Source organism: Pipistrellus hanaki (genome assembly GCF_964339955.1).
Source record: "Pipistrellus hanaki genome assembly, chromosome: 12".
NCBI lineage: Eukaryota > Metazoa > Chordata > Mammalia > Chiroptera > Vespertilionidae > Pipistrellus > Pipistrellus hanaki.
Window position 1 is genome coordinate 1,395,291 of NC_140514.1, and position 27,315 is coordinate 1,422,605.

General features: G+C 59.2%; 2 protein-coding genes across 2 annotated transcripts in view; both read left to right on the plus strand.

Moving 5' to 3' along the window:
- The window catches only part of GRHL1 (grainyhead like transcription factor 1), a 32,887-nt gene extending 19,147 nt beyond the window's left edge, over positions 1-13,740 (plus strand). The window contains exons 9-16 of the mRNA XM_084900087.1: positions 5,147-5,305; positions 6,453-6,504; positions 7,506-7,645; positions 8,479-8,516; positions 9,997-10,088; positions 10,392-10,477; positions 11,094-11,158; positions 12,155-13,740. Of these exons, the coding sequence (XP_084756213.1) occupies positions 5,147-5,305; positions 6,453-6,504; positions 7,506-7,645; positions 8,479-8,516; positions 9,997-10,088; positions 10,392-10,477; positions 11,094-11,158; positions 12,155-12,269 (747 nt within the window). The 3' untranslated portion in view covers positions 12,270-13,740. The remainder of the gene's footprint in view (positions 1-5,146; positions 5,306-6,452; positions 6,505-7,505; positions 7,646-8,478; positions 8,517-9,996; positions 10,089-10,391; positions 10,478-11,093; positions 11,159-12,154) is intronic.
- Positions 13,741-20,020: 6,280 nt separating this feature from the next.
- Positions 20,021-27,101, plus strand: KLF11 (KLF transcription factor 11). Its single transcript, XM_084900092.1, has 4 exons — positions 20,021-20,241; positions 21,680-21,952; positions 23,278-24,142; positions 25,220-27,101. Exons 1-4 carry the CDS (start codon positions 20,200-20,202, stop codon positions 25,498-25,500), a joined length of 1,461 nt encoding a protein of 486 aa, XP_084756218.1. The 5' UTR covers positions 20,021-20,199; the 3' UTR covers positions 25,501-27,101.
- Positions 27,102-27,315: the final 214 nt, after the last annotated feature.

Sequence of the window (27,315 nt, forward strand, 5' to 3'; positions counted from 1 at the left end):
CACGTGTCCTTGATTGGAATCGAACCCCTTCAGTCCGCAGGCCGATGCTCTATCCACTGAGCCAGACCAGCTAGGGGTGCGGTGGGGTTTCTTAATCACCTCCTGCCATTGAGCTGCGGGAGGTGTGACCCTCGGATTGTCCGATGAGTTAGTATGAAACTGGATCCTCCTTCTGAGTGTCTGACTCAGCCTTGGTGTCTGTTGGGCTTAATTCATGAATCAGGCCCGTGACACGGAGTAAGCACGCGGCTCCTACAGCACTGACGTGACCGGGTGCCTTTGTGGTGGGGGCGGGGAGGAATACTGGTGAGGGCCGGGAGAGGGCTCCTTCCCACTTCCCTGCTGAGCTGACAGCTGGTGGGTGGGCTGCTGCTTTTATGTGGGTTCGAGAGCGCTGAGCTGAGCGCGGGAGACATGGGGCCTGGCTTTGTCTCCGTCCTCGCTCACAAGTCTGTCGTTATTGATCAATCTAACTCATTTCTAACAGCTTCACAGGAAATGGTGTGCAAGGAAATTAATCTGTTGCAACTATGTGGAAGGACTGATTAAGAAGTCATGTTGCAAGGAGTAGACTTCCTTAACTACACACTCATCCACTCATTCACTCACTCAGCAGAGTGTTCACTGCACTTCTCACCGTGAGAGTAAATAAATGACTCAGACATAAACCTCTCCTCAAAAGAGATCTTACTCTCTGTGCAAGGAGACAGGCGATGGCAAACGCTCTGATTTGATCCCCAGTCTGGGCACGTGCCCGGGTTACTGGCTCGATCCCCCAGTAGGGGGCGTGCAGTCGATTAGTGATGTTTCTCTTTCATTTGTGTTTCTCTCTATTCCTCTTCCTCCTTCTTGCTCTAAAAATCAATAAAAAACATATTAAAAAACACTTGGAGATAATCTGTAGACTTTTAAATATATATATATTTTTTATTGATTTTTTAATAGAGAGGAAGGAAAGGGATAGAGAGTTAGAAACATCGATTCTGCACACCGCCTACTGGGGATGTGCCCTCAACCAAGGTACATGCCCTTGACCAGAATTGAACTTGGGACTCTTCAGTCTGCAGGCCAATGCCCTATCCACTGAGCCAAACCAGCTAGGGCAATATGTAGGCTTTTTATAGCCATCCTTTTCCTGTCTCTTATTACCAGCATTGAATTCAGCACCATTTAGTCCTCGGCATGGGGGAATGCACTGAACACGGGAAGAAATGTCAGAAGTAAAGGAACACGTAGCCGCTGCCATCAGGACGCAGGGTGGCAGTGACAGGTGACACACGGCTGCCGTGTCTGGCGCTCAGTGGTCCCTCCCCCGCCCTGGGCGGTGTGGAGGAGTGTGGCCCTTCACCTGCTCAGAGCTCAGAGGCTGCCACTCTTAGGAGCGAAGCACTTTGTCCCTCTGTTTTAGTTTACAAACCAGATCCCTTAAGAAGAACACTTTGTCCCTTAATAAAAACTCAAGAAGAAAACTTATCCAAACTGTCATAAGGGTGGTTCATATTCTTAGAGGTTCACATTTTTTAAAAAAATATATTTTATTGATTTTGTACAGAGAGGAAGGGAGAGAAATAGAGAGTTAGAATCATCGATGAGAGAGAGTCATCGATCAGCTGCCTCTTGCACACCCCCTACTGGGGATGTGCCCGCAACCAAGGTACATGCCCTTGACCGGAATCGAACCTGGGACCTTCCAGTCCCCAAGTCGACGCTCTATCCATTGAGCCAAACCGGTTTCGGCGAGGTTCACATTTTAAAAAAAATGTATTTTGCTGACTTCAGAGAGAAAGGGAGAGGGAGTCAGAAATATCCATGATGAGAGAGAATCATGGATCGGCTGCCTCCTGCACACCTCCCACAGGGGATCAAGCCTTCAACCGGGCCTGTGCCCTGACCGGGAATCGAACTGTGACCTCCTGGTTTGTAGTTCGACACTCAATCACTGAGCCACAGCGGCTAGACTAAAGGTTCCCATTCTGAAATAACTTTATACTATTCATTGAAAAACCATATTATGAAAGTCAAAAGAAGTCGTTTTCAGTATTATAGTAGCAATGTTATGAAAACATGCAGAATTCTACCTAACTCCCAGTGGAGAAACAAAGTAAGACTGTGTTCCTTGGATGCTGGGTTCTCCTGTACATGGATATAGCACGGCTGTCACTGCCTGATACATTTTTAAAGGAGCAGCCTTTCAGGGAGTTCATGAGCAGTAACCTAGGCTTATGCACATGGGTGAGTCCGATTTGTCATTTAGCTTCTGACTCAACTACTTGCAATTTTGGTAACTTGACTGACAGATTCCAAGTGCTTTGTTTTGTTTGTTTTTAAATCCTCACCTGAGGACATTTTTCCCAATGATTTCCAGGGAATGGAAGGGAGGGAGGGAGGGAAGGAAAGAAGGAGGGAGGGAAGGAGGGAGAGAGAGAGAGAGAGAGAGAGAGAGAGAGAGAGAGATTGATGTGAGAAAGACACCACATACACCCTTACCAGGGCTAGGGAAACTGCAACCGAGGTTACATGCCCTTGACCAGGAATCGAACCTGGGACTCCTCCGTCCACAAGCCGACGCTCTAACCACTGATCAGCCAGCCTGGGCTCCAGGTGCTTTGTTCATGCTCTCTTTCCGTGGGTGAGATGGTGAACAACACTTCTGTGATTTCCCCGCAAGTGGAGTTGACTTGCTAAAGCTCCCGGGTCTGTGGAGCGGAGAGCCGGCATGCTGTCCGGGGTTGGCCTGCCTGTGAGAGGGAGCTGAGGGGCGACCCATCACACTGGTCCCGGTGCTTCCGCCGTGCTGGCCACCTGTGTGTGGACACGCTGTTTTCTCGCGTCTTCCTCCCCCTCCGTGTTCCTCGTGGGCAGAGCAGCCAGCGGTGTGAACAGCACGTGTGGGTGCCACGTGCCTCTGGAAAAGGCACCGGTCTTCCTTCTCGTTGGTTCTGCGCTTGTGAGCATTGGGACTGAAAAACCCATGCACCTCAATCCTTTAGCATGTGAACCTTTGTTTCGCTGTTTTTCTCTCCTTGGCAAGCTGAGGTTTGAAAACAAAGTAATTCATTTGGAAAGCTGTGAGTGCAGGACTGTGCCCGGAAGGCCCAGGCAGAGAACGTGGCGTGGGGAAACGGCAGGTGTTCCAGCGGGTGAAGCAAAGCCAGGGGTTGGGATAAGAAGTTGATTTGGGTCCTGGCCAGAGTGCTGGCCCGCACACCAAGGGGCTGCAGGTGCAATCCCTGGCCTGGTTGGGGCGCATGCAGGAGGCCACCAGTCGCTGTGTCTCTCACATCAATGTTTCTCTCCCTCTCTCTCTCCCTCTTTTCTTCCTCTCTCCTTTTCACTCTCTGAAAAACAATGGAAAAAAATACCCTCTGGTGAGGATTCACACTCATATACAACACACACACACACACACACTCACACACACACACTCTCACACACACAGACACACACACACACACACACACACACACCCCGCTGGCCTCACTTCACACACACACACACACACACACACCCCGCTGGCCTCACTTCACACACACACACTCACACATTCACACACACACACACACTCTCTCTCACACACACACTCTCACACACACAGACACACACACACACACACACACTCACACACACACACACACTCTCACACACACACACACCCCCCGCTGGCCTGACTTCACACACACACACTCACACATTCACACACACACACACACTCACACACACACACACTCACACACACACACACACACTCACACACACACACTCTCACACACAGAGACACACACACACACACACCCCGCTGGCCTCACTTCACACACACACACTCACACATTCACACACACACACACACACACACACTCTCACACACAGTTGTTTGGGACAGAGGCAGGGTGTAGGGGGGACGTCCTGACTAGGAGCCCAGCCCCATGCCCTCTCCCTGGGGGACAACTTAAAACTCCCTCCCTTTCCGGGCCGCGGGGAGGAAGGAAGGAGACCCCGTGTGACGCCCAGCCCGGTCTGGAGCATCAGCGCTCAGTGAGGGTGTCCCTGCTGTGGCCTGTGGCACAGCCTGGGTGCAGGTGGGATTGACTGGGTGCAGGTGAGGAGAGGCAGAATCCCGAGGGGAACGGGACGGGGAGGAGGGGCCGGAGCCAGCTCCCTGCGGAGACCAGAGTGAGCGGAGAGCTGGAGGGGACAGGATGGAGGTGGCTACACCTGTCAGCGTAGACAGGCCCTCAGCTTTTGGCTGTTCGGTCCTGTCCTCCTCAGGAGCCGTGTACAGACCGGAGGGAGAGTGAAGCACTATCTCAGCCGTTTGTGTGCTTTCCAGACCCATGCTCAGGCCCCGGCTGTGATTTCCTTTCTCTCTGCCTCTCCCCCCACCCTTCTCTTACCTCCCCCTCTAGTAGGTTCTCCCCTTTTCTAGCTCACACGGCTCCCTGTCTGGCCTGTGTGCAGCCAGGACGCACCAGTCCCCGGTAGATCTGGTCCTGGCTGCTCGGGCTGAGGGGCTGTCGCTGGGGACTGGAAGGAACACAGTCCAGGGTCTTTGGTGTGTGACATGTGCCTGGTTTTTAAGACTGTCATTCCAGTAACATCCACCACGTGGTGCTCACACATCAGAAATGAATTCTAAGCCTCCTTAAAAGGGAGCTCAGAAAACGGGGACCACGTGTGGGAGGCTGGAATCCAGTCACAGAAATAGGAGGGAATGGAGTGTGTTCGTTTGCCGAAGCAGCTTTGCTGGGACTCGCTCAGTTCCACTTTCAGGACGTCACCCCCGATGTCACAAAGTCGAGAACCTTCGGGCCTCGGGTACTGCAGGCTGTCCTCAGCGGACAGACATGCAGGCTGGCCCCAGAGCGTGTGTGTGAAGCGGTCAGGCCGCTGGGAGGGAACCTGTGCTATTGGTGGCTTCCAAAGCGACACGCAGATGGCAGCTCGTCCCTGTGCGACGTTACATACGTGTCCCGACAGCAGTCAGAGCGCCCGGCTGCCTTTCCGTTAGAGTCTGCCGTCGCTCTGACCAAATGTGGTTCTAAAATGAACCCTTTCTTAAAAACGTCTTTTCGGTGAGCAGCTGCGCTCACGTAGAACAGCCTGGGCATTTCTGACGTCTGCGGCTCACGCTCACGGGCCTCCCTTGCAGGTGTTCATCTCCGTGAACTGCCTGAGCACGGACTTCTCCTCCCAGAAGGGCGTGAAGGGCCTGCCGCTGAACATCCAGATCGACACCTACAGCTACAACCACCGCAGCAACAAGCCGGTGCACCGCGCCATCTGCCAGATCAAGGTCTTCTGCGACAAGGTGGGCCGCCGGCGGGGACCGGCCTGGGACAAGCCCGGTGTCCGCGCTCAGTGTCTGTGCCGCTGTGCTGTTAATGGAGAGTAGGCTAGGCCCTCACTGGTTCAGCCTTGCAGGGACACGTTATGGAGGGAAGAGAAGAATCTTGTTCTTACGGAAAATCACTTTCTAAAAACATGTTTTTATTGATTTCAGAGAGAGGAAGGGAGATGGGGAGAGAGAGATAGAAACATCAATGAGAGATAAACGATTGGCTGCCTCCTGCATGCCCCCCCTACTGGGGATCTAACCCACAACCCCAGGTGTGTGCCCTGACCGGTTATCACACCGTGACCTCCTGGGTCATGCATGGGTCAGAGCTAAAGCACAGAGGCACACCGGCCGGGTGGGAAGATGGCATTTTGCTGGGTATGTCTGATAGAGCTGGGGGTACACGAGGGCCATGCCGGGCGGGCTGTGCCCTGTCCTTGGCGGCCCCTCAGCCTCCTGGTTTGTAGGCAGTGCCACTCTCCGAGAGAGGCCCCCCCCGCCTCCCTCTCTGTGAGCTCCTCTCTCTGTCTCTCTCTTAGCCCGGTGTGTCCTCGGAGAGAAACGGTCACTCACTGTTTCCCACATCCGAGTCCCGGCCCCGCGCTGTGCCGCTCCTGTGTCTTTAAGGCAGTGGCATGCTGGCGAGCTTCCCAGCTGGGCATGCAGCTGGCACAGCCACGGTCGAGGGGGTGGTGCTGCTTCCCTGGGATTCCGGAGTTAAACATGCTTTTCAGAAGAGGCTTTTTAGCCTGGCCGGCGTGGCTCAGGGCTTAAGCGTCGACCTGTGAACCAGGGGGTCTCGATTTGATTCCCCCTCAGGGCACAGGCCTGGGTTGTGGGCTCGATCCCCAGTGTGGGGTGGGCAGGAGGCAGCCAATCCATGATTCTCTCTCATCATTGATATCCCTCTCTCTCTCTCCCTCCCTCTCCCTTCCTCTCTGAAATCAATAAATATATATATATATTTTTTAAATAGGCTTTTTTGAGGAAACTGTGGTGCTAAGCTCCAGGAACTAAGAGGCCATGGGCCCATTTCCAAAGGGAGCTGCCCCCTCCCCCCCCAACGCTGAGGATCGGGTAAACAGAAGCATGTTTTTTCTTGTCCTGCCTTGACCTACAGGGAGCCGAACGGAAAATCCGGGACGAAGAGCGAAAACAGAGCAAAAGAAAAGGCAAGTGCCTGCCGCCCCGTGAGCGCCGAGGCCCGGGCTCCGGGCTCCGGCTCCGGGCTCGGCCCTGTCCTGTCCAAGCCTGAGCTCTCCAGGAGCTCGTTGCTGCTGCTGCCCGCTGAGGCTGGGGCCTGGCTTCCCCCACGGGCCGAGGCCCAGGGGGCTCCTGACTGCCTGTGGTAGGCTGTCAGTCCCGCGGTGGTGGTGGCAGCTGGGGGACAGCTGAGCGCCCCCGGGGACTTGCCTGGGTCGTTAAGAACAGAGTTACACCCCGAGAGCGAGGTGCCTTCACTCCAGTGAGCAGCTTTCCTGTCCCGCACCCTCACGTCTGCAGAGGCTGCGGAGCCGCAGCTTGGACGTCTGGCCAGGAAAGCCTTTCCTCTTCCCTGTGACCAACACTCACATTCCCAAAGCCTCTCCACGAGGGAAGCGCTGCTCTTGCCACAGTTCCCTCCAGGGCGTGGCGCCGGCCCGCAGACACTCCCCTCGCTGCACTGTCAGGCGCCCCTTCGCTCCTGGGAGCAGCTGCTGCTGGGAAAGCTGTCGAGGCCTCCGGGGCCTCCGGGGCGGGGAGGGGGCCCTGCAGTCTCCTAAGTGATGCCCTCGGCCTCGCTGAAAGGAGGGAGCAGGAAGGGGTGTCGGAGCTAGAAGAGGTCTCACATTAGAATGTGAACTCCTCGATGCGGCAGCCACAGTGAATGCCTGAGTTCTGTCCATACACCCCCCATCTTTGAGCCTTTCCGTCAAGGCTGTGCTCTGCGTCTGTTCCTGATCGGGGTGTGTGTGTGTGTGTGTGTGTAAAGATGCCTTTCCCTCTGATTTCGATAAGACGTTCTTTCAGTGTTCAAAACACCAGTGGCACATACTTTCACACACCGCGTTCTCTGGGGTCCGGGACGGCCTGCCCTCCCGGGGCCGCGGTTGCAGCTTCTGACCATTGAGGAGCTGCTCGCAGCTCCGGTCTGTACGCACAAGCTGCTGACGGCGTGTCCTCGCTTTTCCAGTGTCTGACGTCAAGGTGCCGCTGCTCCCCACTCACAAACGCATGGACATCACGGTCTTCAAGTCCTCTGTCGACCTGGACACGCAGCCTGTCCTCTTCATTCCCGACGTGCACTTCGCCAACCTGCAGCGGGGCACCCACGTACGTAGCCGGGTCCCAGGGCAGCTCGGGCGTGAGGCTCACCCAGAGGAAGGCTGTGTAAACAGAAGCCGAAGCGGAGGGCGTGTGCCAGTGTCCGGTCGGCTCTTGGCGTGTCCGTGGTGCCGCGATGTCCTTGCAGCACGGGGTGTGTGAGCGCCATTGGACACGCAGTGCCAGACCCGTCACCTCAATCCGCTGGGTGGAGGTGGTGGTGGAGGTGGTGGTGGAGGTGGTTGGTGATCCTCACCCGTGGACACTTTTCCATTGATTTTTTAGAGAGAGTGGGAAGGACAGGGAGAGACAGAGAGAGAAACAGTAACAAACAGGCGAGGTGTTTGTGGCCACACGGCCCCTATTGGGACGACGTCACCGCCACTCGCAGTGCCGACGCCGGCATCTCAGCCCACAGGGAGGCGCTGGCCACGGGCCGAAGCACTTGCTCTCCTGGGCCCGGCGGGCCAGGCTGGCTGCCCCCGAGGTGGAGGAGTCCAGCACGACTCCAAGAAGGTGGTCGATGAAAAACAGGCGAAAGGTGGTGTTGGCTGGGTCAGGTTCAAGGCCGAGTCCGCTGCCGGGACCGGTTTGGCTCAGTGGATAGAGCATCGGCCTGCGGACTGAAAGGTCCCGGGTTCGATTCTGGGCAAGGGCATGGACCAGTAGGGGGTGTGCAAGAGGCAGCTGATCGATGACTCTCTCTCATCGATGTATCTAACTCTCTATCCCTCTCTCTTTCTCTCTGTAAAAAAGTCAATAAAAATATATTTTTTTTTTAAAAAAAAGACCGCGTCCACTTGAGGAATCGCTGACTGGTCTGAACTGTGTTCTGTTTGCAGGTCCTCTCCGTCGCCGCCGAGGAACTGGAGGGCGAAGGGTAAGGCCACGCTTTGTTCTGCTCTAAGTCCTTTTCTCTTTGAAACCGTCTCAGACATGGAGGAAACTGCAAGTCTGATGGAGCTCGTGTTTTCCTGAGCCATGTGACCTGGTGACGCGTCACTCCTCAGTGCTGGGTGTCTGTCTCCTGCATCCGTGACCGGAGAGCGGCACTCACCCACCCAGGTCCCGCCGTGTGGCAGCCTGGCCCTTGCAGCGGAAAGGGGCCAGCGCGGACCCACTCAGTGCACTTAGCTGTCCCTCCTCCACGCCCACAACCCCACAGCCCATCTCCCCTTCGGTCCCGAGCTAACGCCGTGGAAGGTTCCGGTTGTTCTGTGGACCGCCCCCCAGTGTCGCCTCCTGGGCAGACTAGACGGTGCACCCAGGCAGGAAGCTGAGCTGCTGCCTTCCCCGGGGGGCCTGTGGGCGGCCCCCTGCCCGCTGATGCCGATGCAGGGGTGTCACCAGCCTCCTCTCCTCTAATAAGTGCTTTCTGGGGAAGGCGCTTTGTAGCTTTGTGAATCCCTCCTCCCTCATCACACTTTCAACGTACCCCTTATTTATATCAGCGTGCGCTCGTGGTTTCCAGTTCTGCTCAATAAGCCGTAGCCAGCACTGTCACTTGTCTGCTCAGCTTGTCCCCGAGGCCGGCAAAAGCCCCCAGTGGCTCCCGGATCCTCTGACATGACCTCCCACCCCCCACCCCGGAGTCTGGCGCTCCCCCACCTCGGGCAGCTGTTCCAGGCACGGTACTTCCCTCCTCCCCGGACCCTGCTCCGCGTGAACGGCCCGGACCCGCTGGGCACTGGGCTCTGGCAGCAGTGCCCCCCGTGGTGAGGCCCTCTGGGCCACGTCATAGCCCCCCCCCCCCCCGTGGTGCCTACAATGGCCTCTGCACCTCTGGGGTGCTCAGACCTAGGCACTCCCTGTGCTGTCATTGGAAGCCTCGTAAGTTCCAGAAGCCGGGACAGAGGATTTTAAAACCCAACCCTGTTCTTGAAGCGCTGATCCTGCTCGAAGCCAGGCACTCCTTCACTCCTTTCTGTTTTCAGTCACTCCACTGGTTTTTTGCTCACCGCTCTGAACCTCTCAGCATCAGCGCCCATGGCATGCTTTTGGCAGCCAGTCCCGCCCATCTTCTCACTCCTTCCTCCAGCTTCCCTCTTCCTTTCCACTGACACCTGGATTTGTTGTTGTTGTTAATCTCACCTGAGGATAGTTTTCCATTGATTTTTAGAGAGAGTGGAAGGAAGGGGCAGAGACACAGAAAGAAACATCAATGTGAGAGAGAGACAGATGTTGGCTGCCTCCCACACAGCCCTGTTCAGTCGGTCCCTTTCCCGGGGCCTCAGTGTGTCCACAATAAGGAGGGGGAGCAGAGGAAGAGGAGGGTCACCCCAAGTCTGAGCCAGCCCTGCCCCAGGCCCATCTGGTCTCGCACGTGCCTTGGAAGTCACACACCGGCCTTGTCTCCACAGCTCGAACCTGAAAAGGGGGCCGTTCGGGTCCGAGGACGATTTTGTGGTCCCCCCGCCCGCTAAGCTGAGCCGGATCGAGGAGCCCAAGAGAGGTGCGTTGGGCTCATGTCTTAGTGGGACTTTTGCGTTGGGAGCGAGGTCTCAACCTGCCAGAAGCCTCAGGCGCTCAAACCAGCCTTGTCCAGTTTGATGACCTCGTCCTGGTGAGAGCCTACACGAACGGCAGGGCTCAGCAGCCGAAAGCTGAGCCCTCGGACATGATAGACGGGGCCATGTGGCGTCCGTGGTGTGGACGCCTCTTTATTTTAACCGGTGCCAGGCTCTGCCTCCCGTTTTCTCTATGCGTGACCCGTGTCCTTTTCCCCCTCTCTCCTCCTTGCTCCCGGGGGGATCAGTGCTGCTCTACGTGCGGAAGGAGGCAGAGGAAGTCTTCGACGCCCTGATGCTCAAGACTCCGTCCCTGAAGGGCTTGATGGAGGCTGTGAGTAGCACTTTGCAGTAAAGCTCCCTAACGGGCTGGCCCTGGCTGGGCATCCACTTAGGAACCAGGAGGTCCCGGTTCAGTGCCCAGGCTCGATCCCCAGCAGGGGGCGTGCGGCTAATGGGAATCGTCTGACCCCAGAGCAAGGCCTCGGGTCACGTGCTCGGAATGCGTGTGACTGTGTGGATGTGTGTCTCTGAGCACTTGTCAAACCCATGTATATCCAACACAGGGGGACACATGAACACGGCGGATTTAACTCGTAACGTTGTAGCTCGTTGCCTACAGCCAGAGCAGGGCACTGATGTGAGAGAGTAATTCATAGCCGGTAACGGGAAGCAGCTCTGTGCTTCTGCCCAGCTTGTCTACGGCTTAACCCTGCTCTATGGAACGCCCTTTACACTCTGACCTGTCCGCAGTCAAACTTAAATAACAAGACAGCTGACACGTGATACACCATGGACATCTCTACTCGGGATGCAGAGTCCCAGCTCCCACCACAGGGGGCTGCCCCGCCCAGGCTGGAAGACATAAGCACTAGGTTCATAGACACAGCTGTTTGTTAAAGCCAGTAAAATTCCATCTTATCGTTCTTTTCCGTGCTCTTCTCTTTCAGATCTCAGACAAATATGATGTTCCCCAGGACAAGATTGGGAAAATATTCAAGAAATGTAAAAAAGGGTGAGCATTCCTTCCCTGGCACCCAGCACTGAGTCAGACGGGTTTATTCAGTGTGACTGCTGCTCAGGCGCGCTGGGGCCCAGTCCAGAGCCTCATCGATGCATTCCTGGGAGGACGTGCCTTTCCTAAATTTTCTGAAATTGCTTCTCTCTCCCTGTCTCGGCCTCCTGTTAGGTTTTGCTCTTCTCCTTGGCAGCAGAGCCCACTGAGGGTTACTGCCCCATTGCAGAGCCCCGTCAAGGGTCAGGCTGGGTCAGGTGCTTCCCACGTGATGCACGTTCACGTGACCCTTGGGGCCGGGTGTTCCCGTGCAGGGTTTAGCGGGTATAGGGCAGGCAGCCGAGGCACAGAGCAGGAGACCTGCCCCAGATCAAGCCAGGGCCGAGTCCAGGGGTCCAGTGAGTCTTGACCGAGGCCCCACCTTTGCTGCTATCCCCCCTCTCTGTTTGGGTCGTGTTTGCACCCACAGAGCATTTTCATTCCGAGTGTCTGCTGTTTGGCAGGATCAGAGGGCAGAGAATTCTAACGCAGATCCTCACGGGAACTTGGCTGGTGGGCTGGTGGGAAGGGGCGGACTTAGTGCTGGTTCAGTTCAATGCTGAGGGTAACGTGCCAGGGAAGGTCCTTTGTCGGGGACCGCGCTGCAGATCGGTAGGTTGTCTTACTGATAGGCTTTCTGAAGCTGGCCCCGTGAAGTCCTCTGCCGCGGCCTCGCTGTGTTCTCACCACAGCTGCGCTATTGCGTGGTTATACACAGGAGAGAACAGGAAAGGAGCGAGTGTGTTCTGGTGAGCGCACGCCCTGCACTGTCACAAGTGTTTTGCTTGAGTCCCCATGAATCCTGGGACGCGCACTGTTATGTCTCAGCCTGGCGATGTGGGGTTAGGGATTGAGATAACGGCCTGGCCGGTCACAGCTAGTGAGCAGCAGAGCCCGCTGCACGCGGACGCCCCGGTTTCGGGGGCAGCCTGAGTGCCCGTCTTGCCCTCCCCCCAGGATCCTGGTGAACATGGACGACAACATCGTGAAGCACTACTCCAACGAGGACACCTTCCAGCTGCAGATGGAGGAGGTGGGGGGGTCGTACAGACTCACCCTCACGGAGATCTGAGGGCGCCGGCCCGCAGACCCCGCAGTTCCACGCGGTGTTGCCAGGTCTCGCTGTCTGCCAGGCCGCAGCCCACTGTCAGCCTCCTGCCCATCTCGGCGATGTCGGGGCAGGGACTCCCGCCTGGAGATGGGGCCGCTCAGGTGTGGCGAGGGCATGGAGCACATGGCATTGGCTTCTCGGAGGAGAGAAACCCGTACACTATTATACGCTTGCCTTTTCTGATACAAATACTTGGGGTTAAAGTGAAAACTCTGTTCCAAGATGTAATGGACTCTCTGGGAACCTTTAGGATATCTGCTACAGTATTTATAATGATATTTTTATTACACGTTCAATTCAATATTCGGTGGTATTAGTCTCAGGTGTATGCTAGCAGCACCGTGGCCAGACCATACAGCTATGGGCTGTCCCGTGTCTTCAGGGTTAGCGGGCCTGCCCACTACAGTCAGAGGCGGTGGGTGTGGCCGCAGGCTCAGGTGCTCAGCCTGAGCTCAGTGCCACTCCCTGCCTCAGGGTGGTGGAAGCCACGTCCCGAACAAAGGGATCACCCTCTCCCGTGGCTGTCCCCCTGCTCCCGCACATACATGTTTACTCCAGCAGAGCGTGTTACCAGAACCTCCCCTCTCGACTCTTGAAGCACCTGCTGCCTTTCTCATGCAGATCTTCGGGGCCACTGTGTACATAAGTGCAATAAGTTCCCAAGGCCCGTCTGTAAATGTGTACATACGTGTCTCATACAGATAGATAATATATGCATGCGGCGTCCGTGGGCAGACACGGAGAGATGGATGACAGCTACCTGAGAGACTCGGCCTTGGCCGGAGGCTGAGTTTTGTGGGTAATTAACGCCCACCGAGCAGATCGAACCCTCGGCGGAACCCAGAGCACGCAGCCGTCCCGAGCGGAACGTTCCGGGCCGCTCAGGGGCCTCGGCTCGCGCTAGGGCTGCTGTCGTCTGGGCCGCACTGTTTACACATGAAGTAAGGGGAGACGTGGACGTCAGCCTGTGCCCTCGTGCCGCGCAGACGGGGGCAGCTCTGTCCTTCCCGGTCCTCCTGCTGGAGGGCGGCGTTCTGCCGCGCTGCAGACCTGGCCCTCGGTCGCCCGTGCACTCCCCATGGAGAAGCGGTCACAGTGTCGGACACTCTCAGTGGCAGGGGGCGTTTTGTACACATGTTTGAGAATATAGGAATATTACAGTGTCATTTTATAACATAAGATCACGGGTATCTGTCGGTTCAGGGAACTAGTTTGTAGAAGTAGGACGGATAGTTGCATTCCTGTGTTAAAATATCCTAATGAAGTATGTGAACTGAATTGCTGGTTTTCTAAAATAAGATCTGGGACACGGGTCATATGACAATATTTCCTATTGTGTTTTATGAAATTGATTGTGCCTTGTTTACTGTTTTTAATGGTATCATTGAAGATGCATTTTAAGCCAACAGGATTAAATTTATATTCCTATCTCAAAGATGTCATTTCCTGTTATTCTGTTTGAATGTGCCCTTTTGTTAGGCAGGCTGGCCGGCGGGATCTGAGATCTTAAAGAGGCAGAGCCGAGCCGGGCCTCCCTGGCAATTTCTGCTTGTGCCCAGCCTCGGCCTCGGCCTCACCCCCATCTGAGTGACCCTCCAGGGCTCTGAGATGGTCCCAGGGATGGTTCCGTGAGGGGCCCTAAATAATAATCATAAGTTTCAACTGTTAACCAAAATGTACCGCGAGAGCCGTTACATTCCTGACAGAGGCATCTAAGCCCAAAGCTCCCCAGCCTGGGGCAGCCTCTGGGGGTGACCCTGTTCCCAAGCTGGGCGACGTGGGGGCCTGCTTGCCCAGAGCTGGGTCTCAGGGGTGCAGGGAGGGTGGTCCAGGTGGACACGGCCTCCTGGCCTCCCTCTGTGTGGGCACGGAAGCCAGCCGGGCTCTCGCTGTAGCCCCCCACTTCTGGAAGGCCAGGTTTCCGCGGGGCCCCTCACCCCGTCTCCATCGCGTCCCAGAACAGAGCGGGCAGTGGACGCCTGTCCCTCGGCTGCAGAGGGAGCGCGAGGTGACCTGGCAGCCACAGGCCGTCACCAGGGGCCACTCGGAGCCCGTCAGCCCTGGCTGCCTGTCGGCTGTGATAAGAGTCAGCAAACATCCTGCAGGCCTGCAGGCTTGGAGGGGTGGGGTGGGGCGGGCTGAGTGGCCCCAGGGGACGAGTGCCCTGGGGGCAGTAAGTAGCCCCTCTTCAGGGGGGCCCTGGGGGAGGAGCCATGGGGAGAAGGTTCTGCCTTCTGTGATTCCCGGTGAGGTGGAGGGCTGGGCCATTGTCTCCCCTTCCTGAAGAGCCAGCGCTCAGAGGGGCTCAGTGGCCGCCCCACCTCACACAGCACAGAGCCGCCCAGCTGGCGGCCTAGAAACAGTCCCAGGGCCGCAGGGCATTGGCTGCCTGAAGGCGGGGTGTCCCTCCCAGTTCCACCCACTCCCAACAGCTGACTCCCTTTCTCCACTCCATTCTCTCCTCCAAGCAGTCTCTCCTCCAAGCAGAGTGTGCCCCGCTCAGCAGCAGCGGGCCCATCCCCTGGCTCAGAGGCCTGGCTGGCTGCTGCCTTCTTCCAGCTCCCTCTGGGGTTGAGGGGCATCTACCCCCGCCCCCAGCCCTGACTCGTAGTGGCAGCCATGCCCGGGCAGCTCTGAGAGGCTGTGAGAGGGCACAGGCCTGGGCCAGCCCCCGCACCCCAGGGCCGCTGTGTGGGGAGACATCATTCTCATGCTTTAGTTCTCTACGCCGCAGGACACGTGTGTGCACGTGTGTTGTATATGTGCTCGTGTGTGCGCACACGTGTATGTGTGTGTGCCCATGCTGCTGCACTCCTTTGCTGAACAGAACTGAGCCTAGGAAGGATGTGCAATAGGCCCAGGTGGTGGAACCTGCCCTCAGACAGTGCCCCAGCCGGGGACCGACCCCCAGGCGGCCTCCAGACCCCTCACTGCTGTGCAGGCACCCACGGAGGAGAGAGTAGGGGAGGCCTGACCCTCCCAAGCAAACCCGAGCGAGGGCTCTGCTGGTCGAGGTGGAGTGAGCCTCCCGTCACGGCTGGTTTCAAGCCACGAGGACATGAGTGCGAGGGTGAGAAGCCAGTCAGCCTCTGAGGACCCCCCGCCGCCCCCCCTTCCCTGTGCCCCTCCTTCAGGCTGAGCTCAGACGACCTGCAGAGACAAGGCCACTGGGAGATAAGGTGTGCGTGTCTGGGGGCATTCTTTCTCTGGGGGGAGGGGGGGTTGAGTTTCGGTTTTGGCTCAGCCTTATCTCCAGAGCAGGGGGGGCAGGAGAGGGCTATGGAGTTGCCCCAGGCCCTGCCCTCTGCAGGGGAGGTCCCTGCTGCTCCCTCTTCCCCAGTATGAATATAAACACACACACACACACACACACACACACACACACAACACACAACACACATGTACCACAACACAACACACACGTACCACAACACACACACACACAACACGCAACACACACCACACACACACACCACACATACAACACACACCACACACACCACACACACACACACCACACACAGGCTGACACGAGGGGAGGACTGGGCCCGTCTGGCCATCAGAGCCCTCCCCGGGTGGGGACGGCGGGTTGCCTGTAGGAGCCCGTGGTGTAGACACCACCTTTAGCTCCAGGACAGCTCGGCGAGGGAGGAGGGTCCGCACTAGGAGCGGAGGACGCTGAGGATTCGGGACGCCGGCCCGGAGGGCCTGTAAGACCACGGACCGGGGCTGTCCTCAGGGCCTGGGTGGCAAGACACCCTGGTGAGCAGCAAACCACGTGTGAGGCAGACAGCATGGCATACACGCGTGACCTAAAACCCAGCAACGCCAACCGGAGCCTGGCTAGACAGGCTCCTCACCCTCCCGGCCTCCACGTGTCCCCCCCCACCCTGGGGTGCTGGTGAGGCAGTCTACGTAAGCTACCCCCGGCCGTGGGAAAATACCAGCAGTCCGGCACATCGTTGGCGACGACGTAGCTAGTACTTCCAACTTGTTCACTTCATCCTTCTCGTCCAGGGCGAGGCTGTGGCCCCTCAGGTCCTGCTGTGCCAGCTCTGAGCTGGGGACTGGCATCGGTGAGGGTTAAACCTATCTCTGTGCTGAGTCGGGGGCTGGCCAGCATGGGTCCCCAGGGAGCCAGGAGCAGGGTCCAACAGATCCTGGCTCAGGCTCCTGCCGGGCCCATGGTGTTCCACACGAGACAGGTGTCCACTGGCCACTCTGCCAATGCCTTGAGCTGCTGCCCAGCTGACCCGGCTGCCCGGCTGGGCTGCTTCCAGCGCCGAACTGGGTCACTGGGGAAGCCGGCTGGCGGCGGACCAGGTGCAGGCAGCTGGCTGGACAGAGGGCTGGCGGCCATGGGGCACTCAGGCCGCCTTCCCGGGCCACAGGCAGTGCGTGCCATGGCCCGGCGCCCCTGGCCTCCAAAGGGGATCTCCTGGGCTGGGCTGGGGACACCGGCCCGGCCCTGGGGCATCCGTCCAGGTGGCCTTGTGACCTGGTGGAGAACCCGTGGGTCCCAGGCCTCTCTCGCTCCCACTCAGAGGGTGGCTGGGTAGTTGCTTCTGTTCTCCGGGTCTGTTTCCACAAAACCAGGCCACTGGACGAACCCAGTTGTGCTCACAGCGTGGTCCCGGGCCCAGCAGGTCAGCGGCATCTGGGAGCTTGGTAGAAACGCCAATCACAGGCTCCGCGTGGGACCCAAGGCTGTCCCGTGTCACAGATGTTTACGCACACACACTCTGCCCGGAAGGACACACGAGACAGAATGGCATCAACTGCATACAGCAGTTACCCGTGTCCAGTCTGCCTGCCAGCGCCGGCTCTGACCGCGAGGCTCAGGAGGTCTCTGAGTGCCAGGCTTCAGTTTGAAACATGTCCACATCCCTCTGCGACAGGCAGGCCCAGCAGCCAGGACCTGGCAGCAACCACACAGCCTGGGTGTGCGTGTGCGCATGTGTGTGCGTGTAGAAAGGCTTCATGGACATGGGGTGCCTGGGTTGATGTGGGGGAGAACGGAGGATGGACACCATGAGTGAAGACCTGTCTGTCTGTCTGTCCGGAACACAGGCTAGACGAGAGAAGAAGAGGGCCTTAGGCCTGGAGCGCCCTGAGCTGGCCCGCGGCCTGAACTGCCAGGTGTTGCCACTGTCCAGGGAGCGGAAACCGAAACCGAAACCAAGTGAGAGCTTTGGCACCGGCCTCCTGGGGGGCCAGCCTCCTGGGGGGCCAGCCTCCTGGGGGGCCAGCCTCCTGGGGGGACCAGTCTCCTGGGGGGCCAGCCTCCTGGGGGGCCAGCCTCCTGGGGCGCCGGCCTCCTGGGGCGCCACGACCACCTCCTGTCTGGAGGAGTGAGACCCCCAGGCTGGGGTGGCCACACTGCAGGCCTGGGGTTTGGGTCGGTCTGCCGGGGGCCCTGTGTGGGGAGTGAGGACAGGCTCCCCGAGGAGCCACACGGGCCCCCGGGGCGGGCGGGACGGCAGGGTTGGGCCCGGCACAGAAGGACCGCCATGTTTGGAGGTTTTGTGTCGGGAGGACTGGCTGGGAAGGATGCGGGAGGCGCAGCCCCAGGCCCAGAGCCGCCTGCATTCCAGCGGAGGGCTGGCCCGGACGGCTACCCTCTACTTCCCGAAGATGGACCATCGTTCGGACGGTGAGATGAGGGGCTGACGGAAGGTGGCGAGGCTGGAGGGAGGAAGTCAGGCGAGAGAGGGCGGTAGCAGATGAAGGCAGGAGGGGCCGCAGAGAGGAGTGAGTGGTTTGAGAGATTTATTTATTTATTTTTAATTTAATAAATCTTTATTGTTCCGATTATTACAATTGTTTCTTCCCTCCCATAGCTCCCCTCCAGCCAGTCCCCCCCCCCAGTCCCCCCCACCCTCTCCTCTAACCCTCCCCCCTGCTGCCCTCAGCCATAGGTGTTTGATTTTTGTCCAAGTTTGAGAATTTCGGAGGAAGAAGGGCCTGAGGTGATTGGCAGGTGACGCAGGTGCAGGAGAGGGAGGAGTCATGGATGACCCTCGGACTTGGGGAAGCGGGAGGTGAGAAGTCCAGGTTTGCATGTGACATGGGAGGTGCCTGCAGGAGAGCCATGTTGGGGGCCTGTAGGTGCTCCCCTTCATTCGCTTTGTCACTGTGGTCTGCGGTGAGCCAGGTTGGGGGGGTTTGCAGTGAATTGAACAAGCTCCCTAACCTTGCGGGGTTAACTGCGGAGCCAATTAACAAATAACTACAGAAACAAGCATGGCCCTGACCCCTTGGTCAGCAAACTTCAGCTCGAGAGCCACATGCGGCTCTCTGGCCCCTGGAGTGTGGCTCTTCCACAAAACACCACGGCCTGGGCGAGTCTATGTTGAAGAAGTGGCGTTAGAAGAAGTTTAAGTTGTACAAATGTGGCTCTCCAAAGAAATGTCAGTCGTTGTGCTGTTGATATTTGGCTCTGTGGACTAACGAGTTTGCCAACCACTGCCCTAGCCGGTGTGGCTCAGTGGATAGAGTGTTGGCATGCAGACTGAAGGAGCCCAGGTTTGATTTCGGTCAAGGGCACACACCTTGGTTGCGGGCACATCCCCAGTGGGTGTGTGCAAGAGGCAGCTGATCGATGTTTCTCTTTCATAGATGTTTCTAACTCTCTCTCTCTCTCTCTCCCTCTCTAAAAAAATCAATAAAATATATTTTAAAAAAAGAAAAGAAAAGAAAAGAGGAATTACCGCTCCTCAGAGGTGCTGTGTGACCTGAGGAATGGGGTCACCCTATCACCAGAGCAGGCCCGTGGGCGACAAGCAGGGCCGTCCTGAGCCCCGCCTGTTTCCCTCTCCGCACGAGGGGGGAAGGTGCCCTGGGCTCTCTCTCCTCCGGCCTGACCCCTCCCAGAGGGGGACACTGTCTGGGAAGAATGGGCAGGGTTCACCAGGCATCTTTCAGGTGATTGATCACCGGTCTTGGCTCCTCCTGACCTCACTTAAGAGTGGAAACTGTGCCGGGCCAGTGTGGCTCAGCGGTTGGGCCTGGACCTATAAACCAGGAGGGCACAGTTCAATTCCCACCCAGGGCACAGGCCCGGTTGTGGCTCCATCCCCATCCCCAGTGTGGGTTGTGCAGGAGGCAGCGGATCGATCCATGATTCTCTCTCATCACTGATGTCTCCATCTCTCTCTCCCTCTCCCTTCCTCCCTGAAATCACTAAGAAAATATCTTAGAGTGGACACTGCGGCCCAAAGCTGACGGGGAGGGGTGCATAGACAGACACCCGCCTGGGCACCGGCTCTGGTGCTGCAGGAGAAGCAGATGCCCACGCTCCTCCGGTCCGCGGCGCCCTCCTCGGCCCGAGGCGGAAAACACTGGCAGCAGGCCGGGCTGAGGCCTCTGGGGCCTGATTCCATTCACGGGGCGGCGGGCGGCGGCCCCTTTAAACGAGGTCCCCTCCGGAGTCCGCCAATCCGACCAGGACTTCACCGCCGCCGCCGCGCCGCCGCCGGGACCTTTCCCCTACTTTCCAGGCCCCGCCCCCCGCGCCCACAGGACACGTGCCGCGCCCCGCCCCCGCGCACGCCGCGGCCAGGCTTTGATCACGCGGCTCCCCGCCGCGCCCATTGGCCGGCGGAGCAGGGGCCCGCGCCGATTGGCTGGCGAGCCCCCGGCCCCGCCCCGGCCCCGCCCCGGCGTGTTTTGGTTGGCCTCCCGCCCCGCCCCGCGGCCGCGCCCTCGGCGGGCCCCGCCCCTCCCGCGCCGCCGGGGCCGCCCGGGCAGAGCGGCGGGCGGAGCGGGCGGAGGCGCGTGCGGGTCCCGGGAGCTCGGGCCGCGGAGCCGCCTTCGCCGCGCACGTGCAGCCGCCGCCGCGTCCGGAGCACCCGCCCCGCCGGCGCTTCGTGGCGTCGGGGCGGCCGGCACCATGCACACGCCGGCCGCCGCGGGTCCCGGCGAGGCGCGCGCGGTGAGTGGCGCGGGCGGGAGCGCGGGGCGCGGCGGGGTGTGCGGGGCCGGGCGCGGGGGCGGCCGGGCGCGGGGCCTCGCTGCGGCCGCACTGGAGGGCCCGGGAGGGCGGCGGCGCCGGGGCGGGCGGGGGCGTGTGCCCCGCGGCTCCCGCCGGCACCCCCGCAGCTTTGTGTGGCGCCCGCAGCGGCGCCGGGCGGAGGGCGCGGGGCTGTGTCCGGCGGTGACGCCGGAGGCCGGGCGGTGGCCATTGGCGGGAAGGCGGCGGGAAGGCGTGCGGGCGGGGCGGGGCTGTGGGAACCGCGCTGCGGGCGGGCGGGCGGGCCGGGGAGCGGGCTCGCAGGTCGCCGCTCAGCCGGGGCCCCCGCAGTCGCGCCCCGAGGGCGGCGGGAGGTCGCTGGCCGGTCCCGGCACCGCGTCCGTCCTCGCGAGGGTCGGAGAGCCGGTCTGGGGGCTCTGCCGTCCTGCACCCCCGCCCCGTGGGGGCCCGCCTGTGGCTTCCCGGCTCCTCCCAGGCCCGGAGAGCCGGGCAGAGGGACGGTAAGGCCGCCCCCCCTCCGGTGCCCTGCGGGAGCCTGAGCGGGAGGAGGGGTCGATGCGGGCTCGCTCAGTGGAAACCCGCCTCTTCGGGGCCTGGGGAGACTGCTTCTTCTCACCCTGGACCGCACCCCCTCCCCCCACTAGCCTTGAGGCATGAAGGTGGGGGTCCCCCAGGCCAGGAACAGGCTTTACACTCCGGGGCCCATGGAGTTCAGCCTCCAGCCCCAAAGTTCTGCTTGAGGGCCGTGGAGAAGGCTCCAGAATGTGGCCCACAATGCACCCGCAGGGACGCTCCCCCGCGGCTTCGTGTTCCTTCCTCCCCGTGTCATAGCCACTGTGGCCCCACCTCTGGAGTTGACGTCTTTCCCATAAGTTACCACAGAGCAGGACCCTCATATCAGGAGCCTTTTTAGGAACCAGGTGTTTTTATATATGTGTGTGTGTGTGTATAATATATATATATTATTGATTTTTTTACAGAGACGAAGGGAGAGAGATAGCTAGAAACGTACATGAGAGAGAAACATCGACCAGCTGCCTCCTGCACACCCCCTACCGGGGATGTGCCCGCAACCAAGGTACATGCCCTTGACCGGAATCGAACCTGGGATCTTTCAGTCCGCAGACCCACGCTCTACCGCTGAGCCACACCGGCTTCGGCAGGAGCCAGGTTTTCTGTGGAAGCGTCTTGCCCACCACGCCCAGTCCTCAGAACGTGGGCCTGAAAGCAGAGTGGTCGAGCGTTCCGGTGGCGCCTCTCCTCGGAGCGGAGCACGCTGGGTGTGGCGTGTGGTGCGTGTGTGACGTGTGTGTGCCGTGTGAGTGCAGGCCCCGGTGCGCGTCCCCGTGCCTGCCTCTGTTCCCCGGGACTGAGCAGCTGCGGTGTCGCCCGCCCGCAGGTGGACCTCGTGGACATATGCGAGTCCATCCTGGAGCGGAAGCGGCATGACAGCCAGCGGGCTGCGCGCGGCCTCTTGGAGCTGAATGACATCGAAGCCGTCGAGGCTCTTGTGTGCATGAGCTCCTGGGGTCAGAGGCCCCAGACCGGCGACCTCTGGAAGATCCAACCCCTCACACCCGTGTCTGACTCTGGGGATGTCGCCACCACCCCCCTGCTGGCGGACGAGGCCGTGCCGGAGCTGCCGAAGGACTTCCCCGCCTTGTCCGCGCTGGTGAGAGGCGGGAGGGCTGTGTTGTGCGGTGGCCAGCGGGCCTGGGGTGCGTGAGCTGAGGGCCGCGTGGCAGGCGGGGCACACAGCCTCCCCGTGGGGGAGCTGAGAGGGAGCTTTGTTTTGTCTTTGGGAAGCAGGGTCTTTCCCTGGATTGGCCGTAGCTTGCAGGCACAGGGCTGACATGTGCACAGGACAAAGCCCTCAGATCAGTGTTTCCCAAACTTCTCTCATGATGAGAATCACCTGGTGGAGTTGTTAAAACACAGATTCCTGAATCCCAACTAAGAAGTGCTAAACTAGAATTTTTGGGAACATATAGGTAAAATTGTATACTTTATTAGTGCTCTAACACAGATGTTATATACAGAGCACTAAGTTAGGTATGCAATTTTACCTATATGTTCTCAGAAATTCTAGTTTAGCACTTCTTAGTTGGGATTCAGGAATCTGTGTTTTAACAACTCCACCAGGTGATTCTCATCATGAGAGAAGGTTGTGAAACACTGCCTCAGATGATAGATCTGAGGGAGTGCAATGTGCTCATTTCCCTGGGCAGCTGCAGGGGGGGGACCAGGTCCCCCTGCCCCCACCATGACCGAGTCCAGGGTCAGGGTAAGTGGTGTCGGTCGGGGAAAGCCTGAGCTGAGTTGGCTGGTGGTCCCTGCCTCCCTGGGGCCGCCAACTTCTTAGTGAGGGAGTTGGCTGCAAGCAGGCACTGTTTTCTGTTAACTCGCTGCGGCCGTGCCCTTGCGGGGGGAGAGGGGAGAGCTGTCTGCTGCTGGCAGAAGGGAACGTGGTCCCCTCGTGGTGCTGGGCGGGAGCCGGCGCTGGGAGGAGGCCGTGGAGAGGGATGAGAAGGGCCGTGCGTGCGGCAGAGCGGACTGCAGGGCGGGCTCCGGCATGGGCTCTCCCGGAGGCTGAGGGCGGGAATTGTTGGGGCGGCAGAGAGGCTTGGATAGGCAGACACCGGTTAGAGCGTGGCCCTGGGCGTCATCGCTCCGATGGGTGTGCCCGGCCTCACCTAGTGGGCCCTGGTGAGTGTGAGGGTTTCACAGGCCTTTCTGAGAACCCGGAATGGCTGTGAGTGTAAATGTGTTTTCTCATTGTCGTCCTCATGTTCACGCCGCTCATTCCCGTCCCTGTGCGGGCCCGGAGGGCGCTGATGAGGGCCGAGCAAAGGGCTCGGTGTGGGCGGTCAGAAAGGGGGAGACCGGGAAGTGGAGGCGCAGGCCCGTGTTGTAAAGGTGTCGGGAGCACCCCATCGACGTAACTGCCTTTTAAAATGGAGCCACAGCTGCCTTCCCCACATCCTTTCCTTCCCGCAGTGCATGACTCCGCCTCAGAGCCCGGACCTCACCGAGCCGCTGACCAGACCACTGGTTCCTTCCCACCCGCCTGATGCCAAAGCCGCCAGCGCCCCGAGCCGGAGGGCCGAGAGGAGCCTGCCCCTGGGTTCGAAGCCAGAGCTGCTGGGGCCGGCGCCTGGCGCCCCCTGCAGGGCTGTGGTGGCCAGTGCCACCCCCCACGCCCTGGGGAGTCCGGCTCCCGGCCACGTTGCTGCCACCCCGCCTCCGGACTGCAGGGGAGGGGCTCCACTGCGGGGACACGTGGGAGCTCTGCGGGACATGCACCTCGGAGACCCTTCTCTCGCCTGGAACCCGGGGCCCTGCCCGCCTCGCCCCAAGAAGCCTGGGGACCCGGGCCTCCCCGACCAAGGCCAGCAGGCAGGGCGGCCGGCTGCAGTCCCACCCCGCTCACCAAAGAACGATGAGGAGGACCTGCCTCTGCCCTCGGTCCCCGCCCCCAGCCCTCCCGTCCTTTGCCACATGGTGCCCGTGACCGGACAGAGTGCCGTGCTGCCGGCGTTTCTGAAGGCCCCTGCCCCGGCGCCCCCCGGGACCGGCACAGCCATCCTGCCCCAGGCTGCCCCCGGGCCCCCGCCCGTGCTCATGGGCCCGGCCGTGCCTCAGGGAGCCGTGATGCTGGTGCTGCCCCCGCCCGCCTCCGGCGCCCCCGGGGGTGCCAGGCTGCTGCCTCTCGCCCCGGCCCCCGTGCTCATCGCCGCCGGCCCCGGTGGCGCCCCCCCGGCGGACTGCTCCCGGAGGAGGAACTACGTGTGCAGCGCCCCCGGCTGCCGCAAGACCTACTTCAAAAGCTCCCACCTCAAGGCGCACCTCCGCACCCACACAGGTAGGCCGAGGCGGGAGGGCGTGTCTGCGAGCGGAACAGCAGATCGATTTAGAGATGCGATGACCATTCTGGCCTAAATATCAACCTTTTAAACAAAGAATACTCACCAAGGAAAAACGTCTTCCCCTTACCACAAGCTAACAGTTGAAGATTTATTTAAAATACATTCTTATTGATTTCAGAGAGGAAAGGGGAGAGAGAAACATCAATGGTGAGAGAATCATTGATTGGCTGCCTCCTGCATGCTCCCTACTGGAGATCGAGCCCACAACCTGGGCCTGTGCCCTTGACCAGAATTGAACCTGGGACCTTTCAGTCTGCAGGCGGCTGTTCTATCCACTCATCCAAACCAGCTAGGATGAAGACTGATTGATTTAAATTTTTTTTTTTTTTTTTTTTTTTTTCTTAAGAGAGGAAGGGAGAGGGATAGAGAGTTAGAAACATCGATGAGAGAGAAACATCAATCAGCTGCCTCTTGCACATCCCCTACTGGGGATGTGCCCGCAACCAATGTACATGCCCTTGACCGGAATTGAACCTGGGACCCTTCAGTCCGCAGGCCAACGCTCCATCCACTTGTCCAAACCAGCTGGGGTGAGGATTTGTTTTTATTTAAAGATAGCTTTGGAAGATTTGATGTCCCTAGGCCCTGCCACATTGCCTCTCAGGCGTGGCAGGAAGAAGTGCATCTTGGCTTCTGAGTAGCCTGATACCAGTGTAGCTGGGTATTACTGTAGTCCTAGGTTTTGAGGAACAAATTTTAAAAACAGCCGGGGTTAGCCGTGGCTGGTTTGGCTCAGTGGACAGAGCGTCGGCCTGTGGACCCAAGGGTCCCGGATTCAGTTCCAGCCAAGGGCACAGGCCCGGGTTGTGGGCTCGATCCCCGGTAGGGGGCATGCAGGAGGCAGCCGATCAGTGCTTCTCTCTCATCATGGATGTTTCTCTCTCTCCCTCTCCCTTCCTCTCTGACATCAATACAGATTTTTTTTTTAAAATAGTAAAATAAAAATAAAAGGAACTCGGGCGCGGCAGGTGCCGAGCGCTCGGGCTTCTGTAACCGTGTGTTCCCGCCGCCAGGGGAGAAGCCGTTCGGCTGCAGCTGGGACGGCTGCGACAAGAAGTTCGCGCGCTCCGACGAGCTGTCCCGCCACCGCCGCACGCACACCGGCGAGAAGAAGTTCGCCTGCCCCGTGTGCGACCGGCGCTTCATGCGCAGCGACCACCTGACCAAGCACGCCCGGCGGCACCTGGCCACCAGGAAGCCGCCCGGCTGGCAGGCCGAGGCCGGCAAACCGAGCAGCATCGCCTCGGCCGAGACGCCCCGCAGCCCGCGGGCGAGCAGGCCGGCCTCGGCCTGAGGGCGGCGGGGAGTGCCCTGGGGACTTTAAGGAGGACAGACTGCTGCTGGTCTCTCCCCCAGCCCTGTCCCTGTCCTGGGGGCTGGGAGAGCAGAGGCTGGCTCTGAGGAGCGTCCGTTGATCTCTGTTTGGCTGTTCCGTGTCTTTTGTAGTTTCAGAAGTTTTTTGAGGGAATGGAAGAAAATTTTACGATCTCAATCACCAGCATTCAAACATGTCAGCAATAAATTTTACAAAACCTGGATTTTTTTTACAGCCTTTCTATGCACGTTTTGTAGAGCTGAGGCAGGGTATGACTTTGTACTGTTTTTTATGCAAAGGTTTATATTGTTGTTGCTCCGATCACCAGTTTCTAGATCGATGGTTTTGCAGTCTTTCCAATGGTTCACGTTTGTATGAGAGCATGGCATTCTCAGTTCCCTGTTTGCACCTCAAACTCCGGGGGGGGAAGAAGAAAAAAGATAACATAGTGCAGCTGCCCGCCAGCCGTCGGGGGCTATGTGCCTGGTCCGCAGCACTTTGTGGGCAGAGGCCCTGCTTAGAGCGGCAGGGAGCGGCCTCACTGCGGGAGGAGCTTCCCACCCAGCGCAGCTCTGAGCTTGGCACACCCAGGCGCAGGCTGCGTGCCGGCGGCCAGCCAGGCCTGGCTCCTTGGCGATGGGGAACTGGAGGAAACACATGTGACGCTGAACGGCCGTGGTGCCACCAGCTGCCCCTTCACTCGTGGTGTGTGATCACGGAAAACTCCGTGCAGAGGGGTGTTTGCAGTCCAGTCAGAAGTAGACCCTGGGCACCGGCCTTGAGGCTGTGGGCACAGGCCCTCGCCCCACAACGCCTGCCCTGGGGGGCGCTGGGAATCTAGGCCGCAGGAGGCGCGGAGGCGCGGAGGGGAGGGCGGTGTCCCTGGCCCGGTGTGCAGAGTTCGCCTTTGCCCCTGGGGCCTGGCATTCACCTTCGTTAGGGGGATTTAATAAATAGGATGATGTTCGTGCCCGAGAACAACCATCAGATGCTACAGCGCCGGCCCTTTCTCCTCCCACTCGGACCTTCAGATCGGCACGAACACCCCACATGCATGTCCGAGGCGGCAGCACACCTGGTATTTCCCTTCCTTACGCAGAACGAGGTCAGTCCTGCCGGGGTGGCGGGGACCCCACGAGGGGGTGTTTTCATCCTCTGAGCAGCATCCTCTGAGGAGATGTGCTGCCCGTGCATTTGATGAGCACTCCCTTCCTGGTCAGACGTAGCAGTGCCTCCCGGAGATGCTCCCTTTGCCTCCGTCTGTCCCCGAAGGGCGGGCAGTTGGGAAGCAGTTTTGTCTGAAGCATTGTGTCCCGAGAGCCACCCTGGGTTGGTTCCGTGTGGGGTTCCGGGTGGAGCCCCGCGGAGCCTCCCAGTGCCCTTGACTTCCTGAGCGTTCCCTTGATGGTTGTTGACTCTGAACCTTGTAAGTGGTTTCAGTAATAAAACTTGCAATGTCTTGGAATTGTGTTTCCTGTACCACCAGACTTTGACGTGTTATTTAAATGAATATGTGTGATGTAACTTTTTTCTTTGAATCGTATAAAATCGTATAAAATACCTTTGATTTGCAAACTGGACCTGTGTCCCATGTCATTTCCCTGCCCCAGTCATAACTGACCAAATCCAGTGTGTCTAGGCCCAGCCGATGCCTTCTCTCCGCTTCCTGGGTTCCGTTCTGCTCCCGCCCCCCCGCATTGCGTGGAGGGTCTCCCTGAGAGAACGGTGAGAAGACGCAGCGCCATGTGGGCCGCCCTGGTGCTGGGTTGGGTCTGGCAGGACGGTGGGTGCGGG